The 19489-nt window shown below is 43.9% G+C and overlaps 2 protein-coding genes across 8 annotated transcripts in view; both read right to left on the reverse strand.

The window, feature by feature from the left end:
- Positions 1-2682: 2682 nt before the first annotated feature.
- LOC106562472 (cyclin-dependent kinase 2-associated protein 1) lies at positions 2683-4865 on the reverse strand. The gene is made up of 4 exons (XM_014127373.2): positions 4692-4865; positions 3983-4098; positions 3694-3820; positions 2683-3545 (listed from the first exon to the last, which is right to left on the reverse strand). Exons 1-4 carry the CDS (start codon positions 4756-4758, stop codon positions 3478-3480), a joined length of 378 nt encoding a protein of 125 aa, XP_013982848.1. The 5' UTR covers positions 4759-4865; the 3' UTR covers positions 2683-3477.
- Positions 4866-5971: 1106 nt separating this feature from the next.
- The window catches only part of sbno1 (strawberry notch homolog 1 (Drosophila)), a 29193-nt gene continuing 15675 nt past the window's right edge, over positions 5972-19489 (reverse strand). For all 7 annotated transcript variants that reach the window (XM_014127415.1, XM_014127408.1, XM_045688855.1 and 4 more), the window contains 12 exons: positions 14664-14795; positions 13993-14128; positions 13594-13706; positions 13399-13470; positions 13223-13322; positions 10152-10226; positions 9926-10072; positions 9696-9790; positions 9479-9565; positions 8482-8696; positions 8134-8327; positions 5972-7907 (listed from right to left, as the gene is read on the reverse strand). In XM_014127415.1, coding sequence (XP_013982890.1) covers positions 7765-7907; positions 8134-8327; positions 8482-8696; positions 9479-9565; positions 9696-9790; positions 9926-10072; positions 10152-10226; positions 13223-13322; positions 13399-13470; positions 13594-13706; positions 13993-14128; positions 14664-14795 — 1509 coding nt within the window. In that variant the 3' untranslated portion in view covers positions 5972-7764. The remainder of the gene's footprint in view (positions 7908-8133; positions 8328-8481; positions 8697-9478; positions 9566-9695; positions 9791-9925; positions 10073-10151; positions 10227-13222; positions 13323-13398; positions 13471-13593; positions 13707-13992; positions 14129-14663; positions 14796-19489) is intronic.

Raw genomic sequence — 19489 nt, forward strand, 5'->3', positions numbered from 1 at the left:
ACAGTATATCATTTGGAAAGAAAATAGTATTTACAGTAGTAGCTATATTAGCTATTTCGAGAATACAGTATATACATACACAGCAGGGAGGGTGTGAGAGAGAGAGACATCCACATAAAGAGAAGCCCGTGCAATTATTGGAACATTTTCTTGTCGTGAGGAAAATCTCCAACATGGCGTCACAATCATAACGATTGGGAACTATTTTACGCTGGGAAGATTTTTACATGACACGTACGCCGCACGTTCAGAATAATGCCCTATATGTAAGTCATTGAACGTCACCGCATAGGCTGTTTATGTACTGTTGTTTCCCCTCCCCTTGATTTAGCTAGCTTGCATAATTAGCTGTCAGTTGGTCTAGATAGATTGCTCTCAGAGGTGTGCGGTTTTAACTTGCTTGTATAGCTAAATAAACGAATATAAAGATAGGTTTTAGCCAAAGTATAAACAACTGTTTCACATCTCCACTAGTTACTTTGACATTGTTCCAAGATGTTACAGGGCAGAGGAACTGGCAAGTAGCCAGCTAGTGATGGCTGTTCAACACTCTGAATGCCTGGAGATTAGAAACTGTTTCTGTCTCTCTGTCCCAGCTCTGATGCACCTGTACGGTCTCTGTCTGCTAGATGGTAGCAGAGTGAACAGACAGTGGTTCGGGGCCTTGCCAAATTTCTTCAGCCACCCGAGGTTGAAGTGGTGCTGTTGTGCCTTCTTCACCACACTGTCTGTGTGGTGGGACCATTTCAGGTCATCAGTGATATGTACGCCAAGGAACTTTAAGCTTTTGACCTTCTCCACTGTGCCTGTTGATGTGGATGGGGGTGTGCTCCCTCTTCTGTCCCATGTTGTCCACGATCAACTCCTTTGCGTTTTTTTAGGTTGAGTGAGAGGTTATTTTCCTGGCACCAGTACGCCAGGGTTATAACCTCCTCCCAGTAGGCTGTCTTATCATTGTTGGTAAACAGGCTGTCATCAGCAAACTTGAAAATCGAGATGGTGTCGTGCGTAGCCACGCATTCATGGGTGAACAAGGAGCACAGGAGAGGGCTGATCATACACCCCTGGGTCACCCCCTTGTTGAGGGTCAGTGTGATGGATGTGTTGTTTCCTACTCTCACCACCTGGGTTTGGCCTTCAGGAAATCTAGGACCCAGTTGCACAGGGAGCAAGCATTCTCACATAGGTATTCCTCTTGTCCAGGTGTGATAGGGCGGTGTGCAGTGCAACAGCGATTGTGTCATCCGTGGATCTGTTGGTAAGGTATGCAAATTGTATTGGGTATTTGGTGTTAGGCAAGGTGGAGGTAATATGGTCCTTGACTACCCTCTCAAAGCACTTTATGATGACAGAGGTGAGTGCTACGGGGCGATAGTCATTTAGTTCCGATACCTTAGCTTGCTTGGGTACAGGACCAATGGTAGACATCTTAAAGCAAGTGGGGACAGCAGACTGGGATAGCGAGAGATTGAGTATGTCCGTAAACACCCCAGCCAGCTGGTCTGCACATGCCAAAAGGCCCATTGCAGCTATTTTTATATAAATTTCTGGGTAACAATTAAGTACATAACTGTAATAGATTTTCATTAAAATGGACAAAAATAACTTGATAAGCAAAAAAAAAATCTCAAGCAACAATTTTGTTGAGACTGTCTGAGAGTGGTCTGAGTAGGGAGGGAAAAACAGAAAACAAGTTGTTATTGGTTTAGGTTTGTAACTCTCTTTGTTATTTGTCAATTAAGCAACATGGTGAGGTCACCATGGAAAGCTGAAACTCCCGCCCATGCAAACCGGCTGATTACAAGGTCCTGTGTAGATTGTATTTCCCTGTATTATCAGGAAATAACACTGATCAATTTTCACACTTTTACGGTGTTAGTTTCATCAGCTGTTGTACAATATGATATATAACACAAGAAAAAAATATTTTTAAAGAGGCATTAGAAGACAAAAAGGTTCCATCAAACGCATTTGGTGTGTCATCATAGTGGTCTCTGACTTGTGGTCATAAAATTGCTTAGATGAAACAAACTTAAACTTTGCCTTTTTTCAATGATAAATTGAATGTCATTGAGAAAACAGAAAGGTGTCAATGTATTTTTTTTCCCACAAACATTTCTGAATTGAAAAGTAATCCAATAAGTAATCATCTAGTTTTTCAAAAGTATCTCATGTGATTACAATATTTTTGCTGGTAACGTAACTGATTAGTTAGTAAAAAAATAAAATATCAGTTACTCCCCAACCCAGTCTGCGATTGCAACATTGATAGCTACTGAATCTGTCTTACCTAGTTAAATCCCGTATTTATGGTAAATACTAAAATGTCTCTCGGACCCATTATCCTAGACTACATCATGTATTTGTTCGTCACCACTTCAAATAGTGCTTGTTTTAGTCTTGCTGTAGGGATTACGCAACGTTCAAGGAATGAATCACTGTAGATAAGATGAAATCAGTGGGTCTGCTGTGCTACTATTGCCCAGATATCTCCATCATATTCCCTCTTTTCAAACAAGACAAGCTTTAACATTAGTACACAGTCAGTGTACTATCTCAATATTGACCTTCTAATCTATTCAACTGGGGACATAGAACCTTACCTCTCAGGAGAAAAATATGGATTATGAGACCACTTGGATTATTTTAACAGTTTTTCACATTCATTTCAAAACAATGACATTTGTATTGAAAATACATTTTATTACACTGAGTAATAAATACATACAAAGATGCAAGTGTAACAGAGGTCAGTGTGCTGCTAACAGTTTAGCTTCCTCCACTGTCCGACTGCCCCATACTGGGCTAGAACCAGTGATCCTTCTGCTTCTCAACGCACGTGACCGCCCTCCTTGTAAACGTGCAAACCGATTATTGAGCCATACAAAAAGGTACACCTTGGATGGCTCCATCGGCGACAATTCCAGCTAGCTGTGGAGTGAGTTTACGGCATGTTCTTAACTCCTACATAAGTAAGAGCATTTATCATTAATATCAAAAAAGAAACTCAACATGAATAAACCAACGTATTTGGCACTTTTATGTCCTTCACTTGCTCACCCATGTGTTAAAAGGATCTGGAATTCAGACCAAAGTCTATCAAAAAGAGTTAATCTCCTAGTCTAACCCTGTACAAGCCATGCAATGTCTACAATTAAATAAAGGCCATGGTTGACCTGTACATTTGCATGCAAAAATCACTGTTTGTTATAAATATGAAGACAGGAAACTGTGACCCCAAAATGGGGCATGAAGAAAAACCAAATCCTTCTCATTCTGATTTCTATTCTGGTGTCCCCTCTCCCTCCCTTTCTCAAATCTTAACCTTTCAGAAGCATTTTCTTGACCTTTTTAACCATCCCTTGTTTTTTATTTGTATTCCTATTTTTAGAGGATGTGCCATGCAGCAGTCTTTTACATGGTGAGTGAGAGTGTTGGGTGTTGGTTCTTCTGCAGGAGAGGGTAATATTTCTGTAGCTAGGACCTGGCATTTCTCTCAGTCTCTGCCAAGCACTCCCGCACCAGTCCCCTGGCATGGATGATACCTTTGGGGAAGAGGACACACCAAAATGAACAGTCTGACTGATAACTCTCTAACCAAGTTAGGAAGAGGACTATTGTATAGTCTAGAATATGCAGTTTGTTTCAACACACAATAGAAGTATTGTATTAGTACAGAGGTTTCCACATTACCTCGTTTTAGTCTCTCCATTGCGCTCTTGCTGCCGGCGTAGGTGGGCCGGATCTCCTTCCCCAGCTCCTCGATGATGGCCAGCAGCTCTGAATACTTACTCTGGGGCACCTGGCTGCCACTGGATCCCTGCACACACATGGATAGGAGAGAGACACTTTACCAAAGGAGATACATATGATGTAACAATTCATTTCTAATAACATGGCAACTTTATTTCCTGCATTGTAGAAGTAGCAGACGCAATGTTGGTGTCTGTCTGTCGTTCTTTCAGTCTGTGAATTCCTGTACCTGTGAGAAGCCCAAGGAGGGCGGTGCGTAAACGTCATTCACCAGCGGCCTGTAGGACTGCAAAGTGGCCAAGTTGGCTGCAGACGGAGACTGGATGTTTCCTTTGATGTTTCCAACTGTTGGGAGACAAATACAAACACATCTAGGGTCAAATATGATATTACAGTTAACAGATAGTATAAAACAGGAGGAAAATAAGTTAATACAAATTTTACATATTGCATGTTCACGTCGCCAACAATGCCCACAGTTGTTGTGGGCATGTTCTTCTCAATGCAATAAGCGTTGTCAAACACTAGATGTCCTCGAAGGGTCATAAAAGAATACCCTAGCAGATCAATCAACAGCTCCGCGAGAGAATATCATGGAGGAAGCGGAAAAGGGCTGACTTAAGAAGCCAAAGTGATACATTTTTGTCACAATGTAACGATACCCTCCAGGACAGAATAGGACACAGAACGGGGATTATTTTTTCGAAACATAAGGAATTTCACACCTCTGCCCTTGTTTAGCCGATGCATATGAGGATGGGGCTTTTTTTACATTAGTAATAATGGCGGATATGAATTAGCCTAGCTCTCAGGATCTGACCCTATATATATAACTGGACAAAAACTACAGTCTTTCTGCAGGTATTCTCCGAAACCCCGATTTTAACACTCGATTTAACGGTTGGATGGTTGGATTTTTACCGATATTTTTCCCTTACCCTGGTTCCCGGAAGTTCCTGGAATGTGCTGGTGGACATTGGGTTTGTAAGACATTCCCAGAGACATAGTAAATTAAAGAAATAAATTTGACCCGAAATTCGGTGAAGCGTCTGTCTCTCACTTTTTGTTTACAGCAACGGCACCCGGCAAATATGGCCGTCACTTTATATTGACACCCACAATGCACATATTCTATCACCACAATAGTCAATTCGGGATAATCTGACCTAAAATGCTTCAAACAGATTTCAGTACATTTTAAAATATTCCTACATTTTATATTTAAAATTACATTAAGTAATAATTCAGATTTTTTCCCCCCCTTCCTCCTTTTATTGAAATACACGGTAAATCCTACTGCTCCACAGCACACATGAGGAACTTTGTTGCCATATCTCTGGACCACGTGGAACTTTAATTTTAGTCGAATTTCAAGCGTAATGGACCATGCAACTATTTCATGAACTTCTTGAACATTTATTAATTCGTCTCAATTCCATTACTCCGAAATACCAAATAGTCAAAAGTTTAAAACAATATAATTTGCCTATAAAAGCTCCTACAACATGTGATACTAGTGTGTGTAAAGACTAGCCTATATAGACCCAGCCAGTTAAACGGTTCCTCGGATGGTGACTCATGCAACAGTATTGCTTTTGCTCGGCAACACTTATTGGTAGTAGACCACCACAGCAGAACGGAAGAGGATATGAAACAGAAAACAAACTACATTTAAGACAACCCCTCTTTGTCTGGGGAATGCATCCATTGTTCACACTCTCCCCTCCCAGAATGTCCCTCTGCTCTAATTATTAACAGCAGAAATCTCCACTACAAGGCATGTGCACTGGAAGCCCCTCTTCTGCACTTCCTCTGGTCCTTTTGACCAAGCTGTTATTTGGCCCGTGCTGATACGATGTAACTCCTCTCCAATTCGAGATGACACGGTCAGTCGCTTGACCATTGGTGGACCGGCAGCGGCCACGTTCTATGCCCCAATCATAACGTTCAGCATCATTATCCATAGGAAGTTGTGGGAAAGTACAGACCCCCAAGTGATGGCCTGAGCTCTAAATACAAAAAAGAAAAGTAGTGGGGGGACATCATTGGCACAGAGTGATGATGCTTTAACAAACATGTCTTAGGCATTTATAATATGCTTCTTTCATTAATAGGTCTAAATCCTGTTATGACTACAGAGTACATACAGCACATAATAAAACGTTGAACAATAAGTATATACAAATATCAGGAATAAAAAATAAAAAGTGAAACTGGATTCAAACTTTCTCCTTGGATTTATTGGTCATATGCAAGAGGTAGAAATCTTGCACTCAGTTAAATCATTTAATACAGATTATTTGTACAAATCAGTCCGAAGTGCAACTCGTGCAAGGATGAAACACTGTCCAAGTGTTTAACAAACGACTATTTAAGCAAAAAACGTCTTATTTCCAGATATGACAATATACACATTGGTATACCAAAAGGAGTATCCTAAACTCAACAGGCTGACCATCATAACTTCTTACAGCACTCTAAACCAAGAAAAGCTTTTAGAAAGTCTTCAGCCCCCCCTGTGCATCATGTCTCAAGTGATGGAAAACTGAAATCAGATGTAAAATTACTAGAGGCCAAGCAGTAATGTTGCTGACTGGGGGAGAATGGAGGTTAGGTTCCTGTTCAGAATCAGTGAGGGAACAAGTGCCCAACCCCAAAAACCCAATGCTGCTGACCCCTAGGTACTTCATGGATATCTAAAGGATCAGATAGATATGAGTGAATATGCTAATGAGATCCACCTCACCCTCCAAGGTGCTATCGTTACCACATTGGATACACCTATCCAATCCACACCAGCACATACAGGAGGTAGAAGCAAGTGGTCGGTTTGGAATTCAGCAAACTTTGTTGAATACTAACTTTTACTGTAGCAGTATTAAACAGCTTGTATCGACAAACAAGATCTATGACCTTCCAAGTACAGTTGTATAATACCACTCCAGGATTGTTATCTGCTGTAGTTTGCCGTAGAGTTTGATAGTACAAGATGTTGAATCTGATGCCACATATTAAAACAACCCGTTCCCGAAAATCTTTTGAATGCAGAGGAATTAATGTAGGAAAATAAAACAGGTATTTTATACCATGCACGGTCACAGTTCTTAATAGTCAAGTTGTAAAAACAACTGCAGGTTTACGGGATACACCCATGTTTGATACACTTTTGTTAGTCAATGAAATTACACCCTATTAGCTATATGGTGCACAACGTACAGGTAGTGCGCTATCTAGGGAATAGGGTGGCATTTTATGATTCAGCGACGATGAGAGTAGTTGTCATGCCTGAGACTTGAGTCATGAGAGTAATTACTAAAATGAGGCAAGAAAGCAGTTGGTTTGTGTGTGTAGTCATGCATCTCAGGTAAACAGATTAGAAAATATCAGTTTGCTTGAAAAACCAAAAAAAGGGTCACTAAAGCTTAACGAACCCCTGAGCACTGACCTGTCACCAGTAGAAAACAAAAACCTAGATGACGCCCACCCCAGCTTTCAGTACAGAAGGCAGTGGTAGGAACAAGTCACCGACAGAAAGCACAGGGCACGTTTACACAGAGCTTAGAGGGGGAGGAAAGAAAACAGAAAAACAGTCAGGCGTTATAATTATGCCTCTCTTCTCCACTGACATGCGTCCTCTCCCCCCTTTATCACCACAGCCTCTTCTAAATCTTCAGCTCTGAATCTCAGAGGAATAATAGTAGTCAAGCCAACTCCTCGAGCGAGACAGTCTCTTCTTTGGACATAAACCCTGAAATCTTAACACTGCCACCGCGGTTAAGCTACAGGGAGAACCACAACTCAGCGCTCGCAGCACCTCAGGTTCCTCAGGAGGAACGAAGAAGGAGCTAGGGAGAAGGGTGGGGGTGGTGCTGCTGCTGTCGTGCCACAGTGCGGAGGTGGAGATCCAGATAGAAATATGGTCGTATCCCATCAGGTCGGGTCAAGAACCCAGGGCTTAGAGGCAGAGATGGGGTCGGAGCCCATCAGGTCAGACTGGGTGATGAACCCATGCTATGTGTTGTGTACATGGCTGAGGCTCTGAGGGTGCAGCTGCTGCCACTTCTGCTGCTGCTGAACAGCCAGTTGCTGTGACTGGTCAGATGACGACAGGATGTTGGTCAGAGGAGAGACGCAGTTCGCTGGAATGATCAGGCCTGGAAACAAGAGACGGAAAGAAATAGGAAATAACCACATTTGCTAGCGTCCACGTAGTCCAACCTCATTTTAACAACTGTTTATTTAAAATGTCACTTGTTGGGGAGGAGAGGGAGCAGCTTCTACTTTGCTCCTCCGGTAAAATACATTAAAGGGAACATTTTCAAAAGAGTAAAAGAAAATATTTTGCCCAAAACTCTTCAAAGACTTCCAGCATCAACTTACCCACGATCCTCTGCCCGTCCTCTGTCCTGAGGCGGACGATTTGCATCTTGACATTGGTTCCGCTGACAGAGGCCAGGACCCCCTCCACCTTGGTCCACACGCTGAGCACAGAGCCACACAGCACATAGTACGTCCTGCAGCGCAGACCCACCTCACACTGCAGACCCACTGACGCCTTCTTACAGTTACCACGCCTAGAGGGAAGAGACAGGGTTTATAAACACACGCTTCACCTTTTCCTGACTAGTTCATACAACTATACTAGTAAAGCTTAAGACCGGATAGTGAACTTGATGACTCCGCCAAACCCACCACTACAACTTCAGTCATAGGAGAAACAGCACCTACCAGTAAGCATGAGCGCAGATCTCAGCTGAAGACTTGTACTGGTCGATCCAGTGCTGTTTGGCATCATCTGACAACACCTTTTTACACTTCTTCTTGATGTCAGCGTAGGCTTCCAGTTTAAGCTGTTTTCCCGTGTTAGGTCTATAGACCAGGAACAGCCTCTTCTTGCTGTTCACCTCCTGCACCAAGATGGCCGTCTTCTTGTTGTTCCTTATCTAGGAATCAGCAAAATACAGCAGTGTTACAACAAGTTTTTTTGTTTTACAATGTTCTTAGATACATTTTATGGCACAAAAGATATACAAACGTAAGCAAGGTTTGAAATGATTGTTTTAGTCAAATATTATACGTTTGGAGTTCTTGCGTCCAATTCGCAGTCTACAATTTGTATTTATTTTTTATAATTCTTACCCCCTTTTTTCTCTCCAATTTCGTGATTACAATCTTGTCTCATTGCTGCAACTCCCCAACATGCTCGCTAAAGGTGAAGGTCAAGTCATGCGTCCTCCGAAACATGACCTGCCAAGCTGCGCTTCTTAACACCGGCTCACTTAACACAAAAGCCAGCTGCACCAATGTGCTGGAGTAAACACAGTTCATCTGACTACCGATGTCAGCCTGCAGGCGCTCGGCACGCCACAAGGAGTCGCTAGAGCACAATGAGCCAAGTAAAGCCCCCCCCCGGCCAAACCCTCGCCTAAACCGGACAGACGACGCTGGGACAATTGTGCACCGCCCTATGGGACTCCCGGTCACGGCCGGTTGTGTGGGATCGGACCCCAGGCTGTGGTGATGCCGCAACACTGCGATGCAGTGCCTTAGACTGCTGCGACACTCAGGAAGCCCTACAAGTTTCGAATTATGTTCCGGCCACCTGACCAGCAGTTTAATAAAAAGAGAAATCTTCCCGTGGCTGAATCTAGTTGATGATCCCCGATGTAGAGTTTGCCAAACTCAGTTGAGAAGACAGGAAAACATCTTGTTGGTCTTTTGGTACCTGTACATAGAAGCCATCGTCTGGTCCACTCTGCTCGGCCCAGGCGTGGGTGGCATCCTCCCAGGACATGCCTCTCTCCACACTCACCTGACAGACAACAGAGACAGTATTTACAACATGGAAAATGGCTACCAGTCCATTGGAGATGTAAGATAAGAATTCCAGGTTAAACCAGTTTCTGTTGTCGCCTAGTGGGAAAAACAACAATCAGTCGTACCGTGTAGAGCTCCACATGTCCTGAGGTGGAGTAGCCTGGGGTCAGGAACTTCTTGGCTTCCATCTTCTTTACCTTCTCATCCCCAGAACCCAGGTCTACAAGACAAGATAAACCCCGTTCTAATCAGTTGTATAATACTGCAGGTTTCATTCCCAGTATAGTCCCTCATTCCCAGTAGTTGTCATTAATCTGATTTAACAGAAGAAAAAAAAGTTCCTCTCCAGTCTTACCCAGGATGCCCATGTCGTAGCGTCCGTTCTTCTTGGCGTTCTGTATGACAGCTGCCAGAGTGTCAGAGAAGTACTGGAACAGAGCGTTCTGCTCCTGCACTGCCATCCCTAGGATACGGTTCAGGAACTTCCCTATGTTGTTGTAGTCTGGGAAGGAGAGAGGAAGTGTTATGTACAGCAAGAACCGTACACTCTTAGACTTCCTTAAAGTTCGAGCCAGTCTCACCTTTGTCCAGAGACAGAATCCCTGATTGGTCCTCCACATTGATCAGACCCACTCCAATCAACCCATGACGGATCTCTGCCAGAGAACAGGATGAAGACAAGATCACGTCAGATGAAAGTAAGACCACAGCCACGCACCAGATAGGTTAACTCAGTTTTTGGGCTGAATCATTCAAGTGTGAATAATAGACACTATGAAAGAATCCCCAGTATCAAGCAGGAGGATGCAATTTCCCCTGGCTCAAAATATGGATGGGCAATTCCACAATAACAGAATGATGCCGAGACTCAGCATCAAGGACTTACCTTCAACAATTTCCACTGAAAAACTTACAAAAAGAAATGTACTTTAAGTAGTGTTGTTACGATGCCAACATTTTACTATTGATATGATACCAGGCCAAGTATCACGATACCGAGTAGTATCGCGATCCCCCGGACACAGATATGCATCTGTTGCTCACAGATACATAAAAGTAGTGGCGTGGATCAGAAAAATCAGTCAGTACCTGGTGTGACCATTTGCCTCATGCAACACGACATTTCCTTCACATAGTTGATTAGGGTGTTGATTGTGTCCTATGGAATGTCCCACTTCAATAGCTGTGCCAAGTTGCTGGATATTGGTGGGAACTGGAACATGCAGTCGTAGACATTGATCCAGAGCATCCAAAACATGCTCAACGGGTGACATATTTGGTGAGTATGCAGGCCATGGAAGAACTGGGACATTTCCAGCTTCCAGGAATTGTGTTCAGATCCTTTACGATATGGGGCCGTGCATTATGTGGCAACATGGTGATTGCAACGGCACGACAATGGGCCTCAGGATCTCGTCATGGTATCTCCGTGCATTCAAATTGCCATCAATAAAATGCAATTGTGTTCATTATCTGTAGCTTATGCCTTGCCCCATGGTGGCAGTGGACCTCTCAGTTCACAACGTTGACGTCAGCAAACCACTCGCCCATACGACGCAGTACATGCTGTCTGCCATCTGACTGGAATAGTTGAAACCGGGACTCATCCTTAAAGAGCACAAACTGGAGAAGGTGAGCATTTTCCCTCTGAAGTCGGTTACGACGCCAAACTGCAGTCAGACGAGCACGCAGATGAGCTTCCCTGATTTGGTTTGACAGTTTTTGCATAAATTATTTCAGTTGTGCAAACTGACAGTTTCATCATCTGTCTGGGTGGCTGGTCTCAGAAAATCCAGCAGGTGAAGAAGCCAGATGTGGAGCTCCTGGGCTGGTGTGGTTACACGTGGTCTACAGTTGTGAGGCCGGTTGGACGCACTGCCAATTTCTCTAAAACAACGTTGGAAGCGGCTGATGGTAGAGAAATTAGCAATAAATTATCTGGCAACAGCTCCGGTGGACATTCCTGCCAATTGTACGTTCTCTCAAAACTGGAGACCTCTGTAGCATTGCGTTGTGTGTCAAAACCGCACATTTTAGAGTGGCTTTTTATTGTCCAACACAGGTACACCTGTGTAATGACTATACTGTTTAATCAGCTTCTTGGATGGATTATTTTTGCAAAGGAAAAATCTTCACTAAACAAAATTGGGATCTTTTAATTCAGTTAATGAAAAAACACTTTACATGGTGCATTTATATTTTTTGGTCAGTATAGTTTAGGCTTACATTAGGCCTACACTAATCCTACCTTTGGAATACATCTCATGACTTGCAGACCCTTTTCCTTTATTCCTGTGCAAATCAAATTTGCCTAGACATATTGTCAAGTTAGCTGGTTGCTTGCTAGCTAGCCAACATGACTGAATTGTATATCAAACCAATAATTCATGACCTGGGATTAGTTAAAAACTGCCCGCGATATAAAATGCAGGCGAAATCACATAGGAAGAACAAAAAAGGTAGGTGCGGTAATATGGGTCATATTTCTTCTACAGACATGCTTGCATGTCTGTCGCGAACCTGTGCTCCATTTTTCTTCTCGGTCACTCAGGCTGCGTGACAGCAAACTTGCAAAGCATACTCAGACTGGCCTATGCGATTGGTTATACCAGGTGATGAAATTATACAAATGTATCAACTTTGATCACTGCGCCCTGCACCAATCTATCAAATGCACATGTATCCCCACCCGCCATCACGGCCAAATTACAGTACCAGTCAAAAGTTTGGACACACCTACTCATTCAAGGGTTTCTCCTTATCTTTACTATTTTCTACACTGTAGAATAATAAAGACATCAAAACTTTGAAATAACACATGGAATATGGAAGCGCAAACCAGAAGGGAGGGCATATCGCTGCGGTAGCCATACTGGTTAAGTGTGCCTTGAATTCTAAATAAATCTGTGTCACCAGCATAGCACCTCCACAGCATCATACCTCCTCCATGCTTCACGGTTGGAAACACACATGCGGAGATCATCCGTTCACCTTCTCTGGGTCTCACAAAGACATGGCGGCTAGAACCAAAAATCTCAAATTTGGACTTATCAGACCAAAGGCCAGATTTACACTGGTCTAATGTCCATTGCTCGTCTCAAAGCAATATTTTCCAGACTAGGTAGCTATTGTCCAATAAACATTCACGTGGGCGTGTTCTGGCAAATAAATGCATATAAAACAGTCAAGGATATTCGTATTGTAACAAAACTTGGTAAACATGTTGCAAACACTGTCAAGACTACATATGCAAGAACATTCATATCGACCAGAGTGGCACTATAACGGGCACATGTTTATGTCTCCTGATCTGTGACTCAGAGTGATGAAATTTGGCACACATGCTCAGGGATATGAGTCTAGCTAACCCACGCAATCTCGGACAACACTGGCCTGATTTTGACTAAAACTTGGGTGAATGATGCGTCTTGCCATAGAGAGCCTTTAATTACAAAATTATTCTGATTGCCCCAAGGCTGGATCATTAGTGGGGGACAGCATTGTTACTGTTGCCTTGTTTAACATGGCAATTATTGGGTTTTGTTTGGTATACATTTTAAAGTTAACATCTGAGTCTTAGCATCATTCTGTTACCAAGGAATTGCCCGGACATAAATCCTATGACTGTATTACAAGATCTGTCCAGACACACCTTTGTAGAAATCCCCTTCGAAGTCCGAAGGAGGATTCACTAACGGAGAGTCCAGGTTGACAATAGACTTCATCACGATCTCCAGTGCATTTCTGCCATACTGTGGAGTGGAGCAGAAAGTTAGAAACTGAACCCCACACACACACAGCGTGTTCCTATGTGGTGTATCTACTTACTTTGTTGTCGAAGTTGAACCTGCTGAGATCTCTTGTCTCTGTTGCTCTTCTGTCTCCATGCGTGAGGGCACCCTGTGGAATACACAGATCACATGTAGCATCAGCAGCCAAACTTCAAGAACTCAAACATGGGGGATAATATCCATATTTTCAACTGGTCAGCTCAATTGAACCACTGACAGGACAGGTTCTTACCAGGCTCTCCAGTCTCTTGGCCACAATGGAGGCAAACCTCTGTTCCCCAGCCAGCTCAGAGATGAGGAACACGTACTCTGGAGCCGTCACCTGGTTAGACCTGTGGGTCCTCCCTGAGAGAGAGATGGAACGAGATGTCAGACAATGGTAGCATTACGCAGAACACACATTTCATTATTCTAAAATACCTCATACCTACTATTCCCATTGTAACAGAGTGGAAACCCCCAGAGATATGCCAGGTAAATTAAGTACAATGAGCCACATTATTGAGAGACAAGTAAATCCCACAAGACTAGAGTGAAGACAGATTTGATTTCTATAGCATTTTTTACAAAAGTCTCAGTGCGTGAGATTGTATGGGAGTAATGAAACCACAGCCAGAGAGAAATTTCTCACCAAACTGCTGTATGGCTCTGTCTGCGCTCCAGGGCAGCTCCAGGGTCATGTGGACCCTCCTCCTCTGGTTCTTCACCCGCCGGTCAGCCTGCAGGGAGATACCGGAGCTAGCTGCCTCCGAGATGATGGCTATGTTCTGGAGAGGGAGGAGAACAAGGTTAGGAATAGTTCTGTGCTATGGTTTGTGACCAATATATTCAACTGATGCTATAATTTGTGACTCAAAGAAGGAGACCGCGCCACAACCTACATTTCTCAAGTCATTGTGCTTGTACCCCTCGCCTAAGACAGAATCATGGTGTATTACTTTTCCCTCCTCCCATGTCCTTCTCTCAGGTAGCCTAGCATATAGAGCAGTTGGCTCGGGGCTCTACCTCTCATAGTAGTACAGCATCCCTGGAGTAAATTAGGGTTAAGTGCCTTGCCCAAGGGCACAGACAGATTGTTCACCAGTAATTGAAAGGTCAATGGTTAAAAAAACCCCAGAGCAGACAAGGTTAAAAAAATAAAATCTGCCAATGTGCCCTTGAGCAAGGAAAATAACCCTAATTTGCTACAGGGGCACCATACTACTATTGCTGACCCTGTAAAACACCACATTTCACTGCACCTACACGGTGTGTGACAATAAAACATTTGTTTCTCCTATTTATCTCCCAGTCCTCCCTTACTTTCTCTCCGTCCATGAACCTCTGTTTCTCTGTGAGGTTGAGGATCTCCACAGGAACATCCAATTCAGAGCGGGACTCGTAAGAGATGCTGCCGTCGTCGTTACTGACCACCCGACCTTTACGGCCCGTCATCTGGAATACAGCAGAGAAAATGTGTGAACAAAACAAAAAGGATAAAAAGAGACGTAAAGACATTGAAAAAGGTCCAAATGTTGCTACCTACATTCCGGTTAGCGTTGTGAAGCATAAACAAAATAAACACGGAACACGCTGACACACCAAATGCTGGGACTCAGATCTTGAGGATATATTATTTGCCTGCCTGTGACCTACTGTTATTCATCACCAGCCCCAAGCGTCAACATTTCTATTTTACACAACATTTACACCAAACATCTTACAAGGTAAGCTTCCATTTGGTCTGTGTTGGAGCTATAGCTACATGGGGGGTATCAAATTAATCCTTACTAGCCTATTGCCAATGTCATCTGATGATGTAGAACTTAATGGCAACAACTTGCAGACTTGTTTACGTGCTGCTGTGCGTTTTGTTGCCGATCTTACTTTGCTACCTGACTACATCACGTTTTTTTCATTCAACTTTTTCACCCCGGAGGTTTTATCTGGACATGGTTCGTCAGGACTTCAAACAGCCGAAGCTAAGTAACATTAACATGATGCCTTCTAATTGCAGTCTTTGTACTTATAATATACAGGAGAACGATCGCCTTACGGCAAGGATAGCTGTGCTGCAAGCCCAGCTTCAGACGCAATCGTTAGGCAAGGGTAATTTCAGTGTAGGAAAGGATGAAACAGCGTCTGTGCCACCAGTAAGTACAGATAGTAACGTTAGTATAAACCCCCTCGCACGGTCCCCGCAGCCGGACCACTTTTCTCATGGCTTTTGGTGGGAAACGCTGTAGGAATGCTCAACCGGTGTCGCTTATTCTGCCGACAGAAACTTTAAACCGGTTCTCCCCATTAAGCGAGTCGGAGGCCGAAACTTCTCTGGTCTCTGCTCCTCCCGTTGTGGGGTCTGAGACGCCGAAGGCTCCCACCATTAGCTCTGACAAATTGAAAACCCTAGTCATTGGCGACTCCATTACCCGCAGTATTAGACTTAAAACGAATCATCCAGCGATCATACACTGTTCACCACGGGGCAGGGCTACCGACGTTAAGGCTAATCTAAAGATGGTGCTGGCTAAAGCTAAAACTGGCGAGTGTAGAGAGTATAGAGATATTGTTATCCATGTCGGCACCAATGATGTTAGGATGGAACAGTCAGAGGTCACCAAGCGCAACATAGCTTCAGCGTGTAAATCAGCGAGAAAGATGTGTCGGCATCGAGTAATTGTCTCTGGCCCCCTCCCAGTTAGGGGGAGTGATGAGCTCTACAGCAGAGTCTCACAACTCAATCGCTGGATGAAAACTGTGTTCTGCCCCTCCCAAAAGATAGAATTTGTAGATAATTGGCCCTCTTTCTGGGACTCACCCACAAACAGGACCAAGCCTGGCCTGTTGAGGAGTGACGGACTCCATCCTAGCTGGAGGGGTGATCTCATCCTATCTACGAACATAGACAGGGCTCTAACTCCTCTACCTCCACAATGAAATAGCCAGCCTGCCAGCTTAGTGGAGTCTGCCACTAGCATAGTCAGCTCAGCTTTCCCCATTGAGACCGTGTCTGTGTCTCGATCTAGGTTGGGCAAAATTAAAGATGGCGGTGCTCGCTTTAGCAATCTCACTAGTATAAAGACCTCCTCCATTCCTGCCATTATTGAAAGAGATTGTGATACCTCACATCTCAAAATTGGGTTACTTAATGTTAGATCCCTCACTTCCAAGGCAGTTATAGTCAATGAACTAATCACTGATCATAATCTTGATGTGATTGGCCTGACTGAAACATGGCTTAAGCCTGATGAATTTACTGTGTTAAATGAGGCCTCACCCCCTGGTTACACTAGTGACCATACCCCCCGTGCATCCGGCAAAGGCGGAGGTGTTGCTAACATTTATGATAGCAAATTTCAATTAAAAAAATAATAATAATAAAAAAAAGACTTTTTCGTCTTTTGAGCTGAAACATGGTGAAGCCCCAAAACTGCCCTCGCTAGAAGCCTGTGTTTCAGACATAAAGTGGATGGCTGCAAACTTTCTACTTTTAAACTCAGACAAAACAGAGATGCTTGTTCTAGGTCCCAAGAAACAAAGAGATCTTCTGTTGAATCTGACAATTAATCTGGATGGTTGTACAGTCGTCTCAAATAAAACTGTGAAGGACCTCGGCGTTACTCTGGACCCTGATCTCTCTTTTGAAGAACATATCAAGACTGTTTCAAGGACAGCTTTTTCCCATCTACGTAACATTGCAAAAATCAGAAACTTTCTGTCCAAAAATGACGCAGAAAAATTAATCCATGCTTTTGTTACTTCTAGGCTGGACTACTGCAATGCTCTCCTTTCCGGCTACCCGGATAAAGCACTAAATAAACTTCAGTTAGTGCTAAATACGGCTGCTAGAATCCTGACTAGAACCAAAAAATGTGATCATATTACTCCAGTGCTAACCTCCGTACACTGGCTTCCTGTTAAGGCAAGGGCTGATTTCAAGGTTTTACTGCTAACCTACAAAGCATTACATGGGCTTGCTCCTACCTATCTTTCCGATTTGGTCCTGCCGTACATACCTACACGTACGCTACGGTCACAAGACGCAGGCCTCCTAATTGTCCCTAGAATTTCTAAGCAAACGGCTGGAGGTAGGGCTTTCTCCTATAGAGCTCCATTTTTATGGAATGGTCTGCCTACCAATGTGAGAGACGCAGACTCAGTCTCAACCTTTAAGTCTTTACTGAAGACATATCTCTTCAGTAGGTCCTATGATTAAGTATAGTCTGGCCCAGGAGTGTGAAGGTGAACGGAAAGGCTGGAGCAACGAACCGCCCTTGCTGTCTCTGCCTTGCCGGTTCCCCTCTTTCCACTGGGATTCTCTGCCTCTAACCCTTTTACAGGGGCTGAGTCACTGGCTTACTGGTGTTCTTCTATGCCGTCCATGGGAGGGGTGCGTCACTTGAGTGGGTTGAGTCACTGACGTGGTCTTCCTGTCTGGGTTGGCGCCCCCCCCTTGGGTTGTGCCATGGCGGAGATCGTTGTGGGCTATACTCGGCCTTGTCTTAGGACGGTAAGTTGGTGGTTGGAGATATCCCTCTAGTGGTGTGGGGGCTGTGCTTTGGCAAAGTGGGTGGGGTTATATCCTGCCTGTTTGGCCCTGTCCGGGGGTATCATCGGATGGGGCCACAGTGTCTTCTGATCCCTCCTGTCTCAGCCTCCAGTATTTATGCTGCAGTAGTTTATGTGTCGGGGGGCTAGGGTCAGTCTGTTACATCTGGAGTATTTCTCTTGTCTTATCCGGTGTCCTGTGTGAATTTAAATATGCTCTCTCTAATTCTCATTCTTTCTCTCAGAGGACCTGAGCCCTAGGACCATGCCTCAGGACTACCTGGCATGATGACTCCTTGCTGTCCCCAGTCCACCTGGCCATGCTGCTGCTCCAGTTTCAACTGTTCTGCCTGCGGCTATGGAACCCTGACCTGTTCACCGGACGTGCTTGTTGCACCCTCGACAACTACTATGATTATTATAATTATTTATGAACATTTTAACATCTTGACCATGTTCTGTTATAATATCCCCCCGGCACAGCCAGAAGAGGACTGGCCACCCTTCATAGCCTGGTTCCTCTCTAGGTTTCTTCCTAGGTTTTTGGCCTTTCTAGGGAGTTTTTCCTAGCCACCGTGCTTCTTTCACATGCATTGCTTGCTGTTTGGGGTTTTAGGCTGGGTTTCTGTACAGCACTTTGAGATATCAGCTGATGTACGAAGGGCTATATAAATAAATTTGATTTGATCGAGTGACTATCTTTGCGCATCAAAAATATGACGTCGCCTGCTTACGCGCTGTAGGCATCCATTACAGGGGATTGGCTATTATGGCACCTTGACAGTCTTGTAGCCAATGATAAACTTTCCAGGGATATGCCGTTGACCTGGGTGGGACAAAGCAAGGCCTAGAACCTTTTACACGCAATGCAAACTATTGTTACCTGGCTCAGAGACCAGACGCACCGAGCACGCTACATTGTAAACAGATTTCATCTCTTTAGCATACTGGATCCACTTTAAGACTTTTTATAGCTTTGGATTTAGTTTACATAGGCCTATGTAACAAGACATTTTAACGTTAGACTACTTTGGGATGATATATTTTTCATATTAGTTCACTGTTCTAACTTTAATCCTTGTAACTTGAGAGGCCACTTAACTCATGGCCATTTGTGGTTATCACCTCTGCCTTGGTCTTCAAAATGTTACTGCTTGCATCGTGTGTGTGTGTGTGTGTGCTTCACACCTATGTGAGTCACTTGGCGTTTTAGTTTAACGTAGTCGTTTTGTAAATTTAGTCAACTGTAATTCTGTGTGTCTTACAACAATACATCCCATTATTGTATTCACCACAGAGTGGAGGATGCAGAGGATCTGGATGACGACGTTTGGGAGCCCCCCGTGCCCAGCAAGCACCCCCCGCCGGTCAAGGTCTTCACTCCCCACTGCCACGTCAATCACCCTGTCTGATGGTTCTACATCCACTTTTCATAGACCTCTTAAAAGGAAATAGGATGAATGCTGCCACAAGCCCCTAACAGAATCGATTTCCCAAGGTAAACAACATGACAAAGACATCGGAGAGAGGGACCATACGTTGAATCAAGACTAACAAACTGCTTTTTGTGAAATGGAAGGACACTAGGGAAGTAACCATGC

The sequence above is a fragment of the Salmo salar genome, chromosome ssa01, assembly GCF_905237065.1.
Source record: "Salmo salar chromosome ssa01, Ssal_v3.1, whole genome shotgun sequence".
Lineage (NCBI taxonomy): Eukaryota > Metazoa > Chordata > Actinopteri > Salmoniformes > Salmonidae > Salmo > Salmo salar.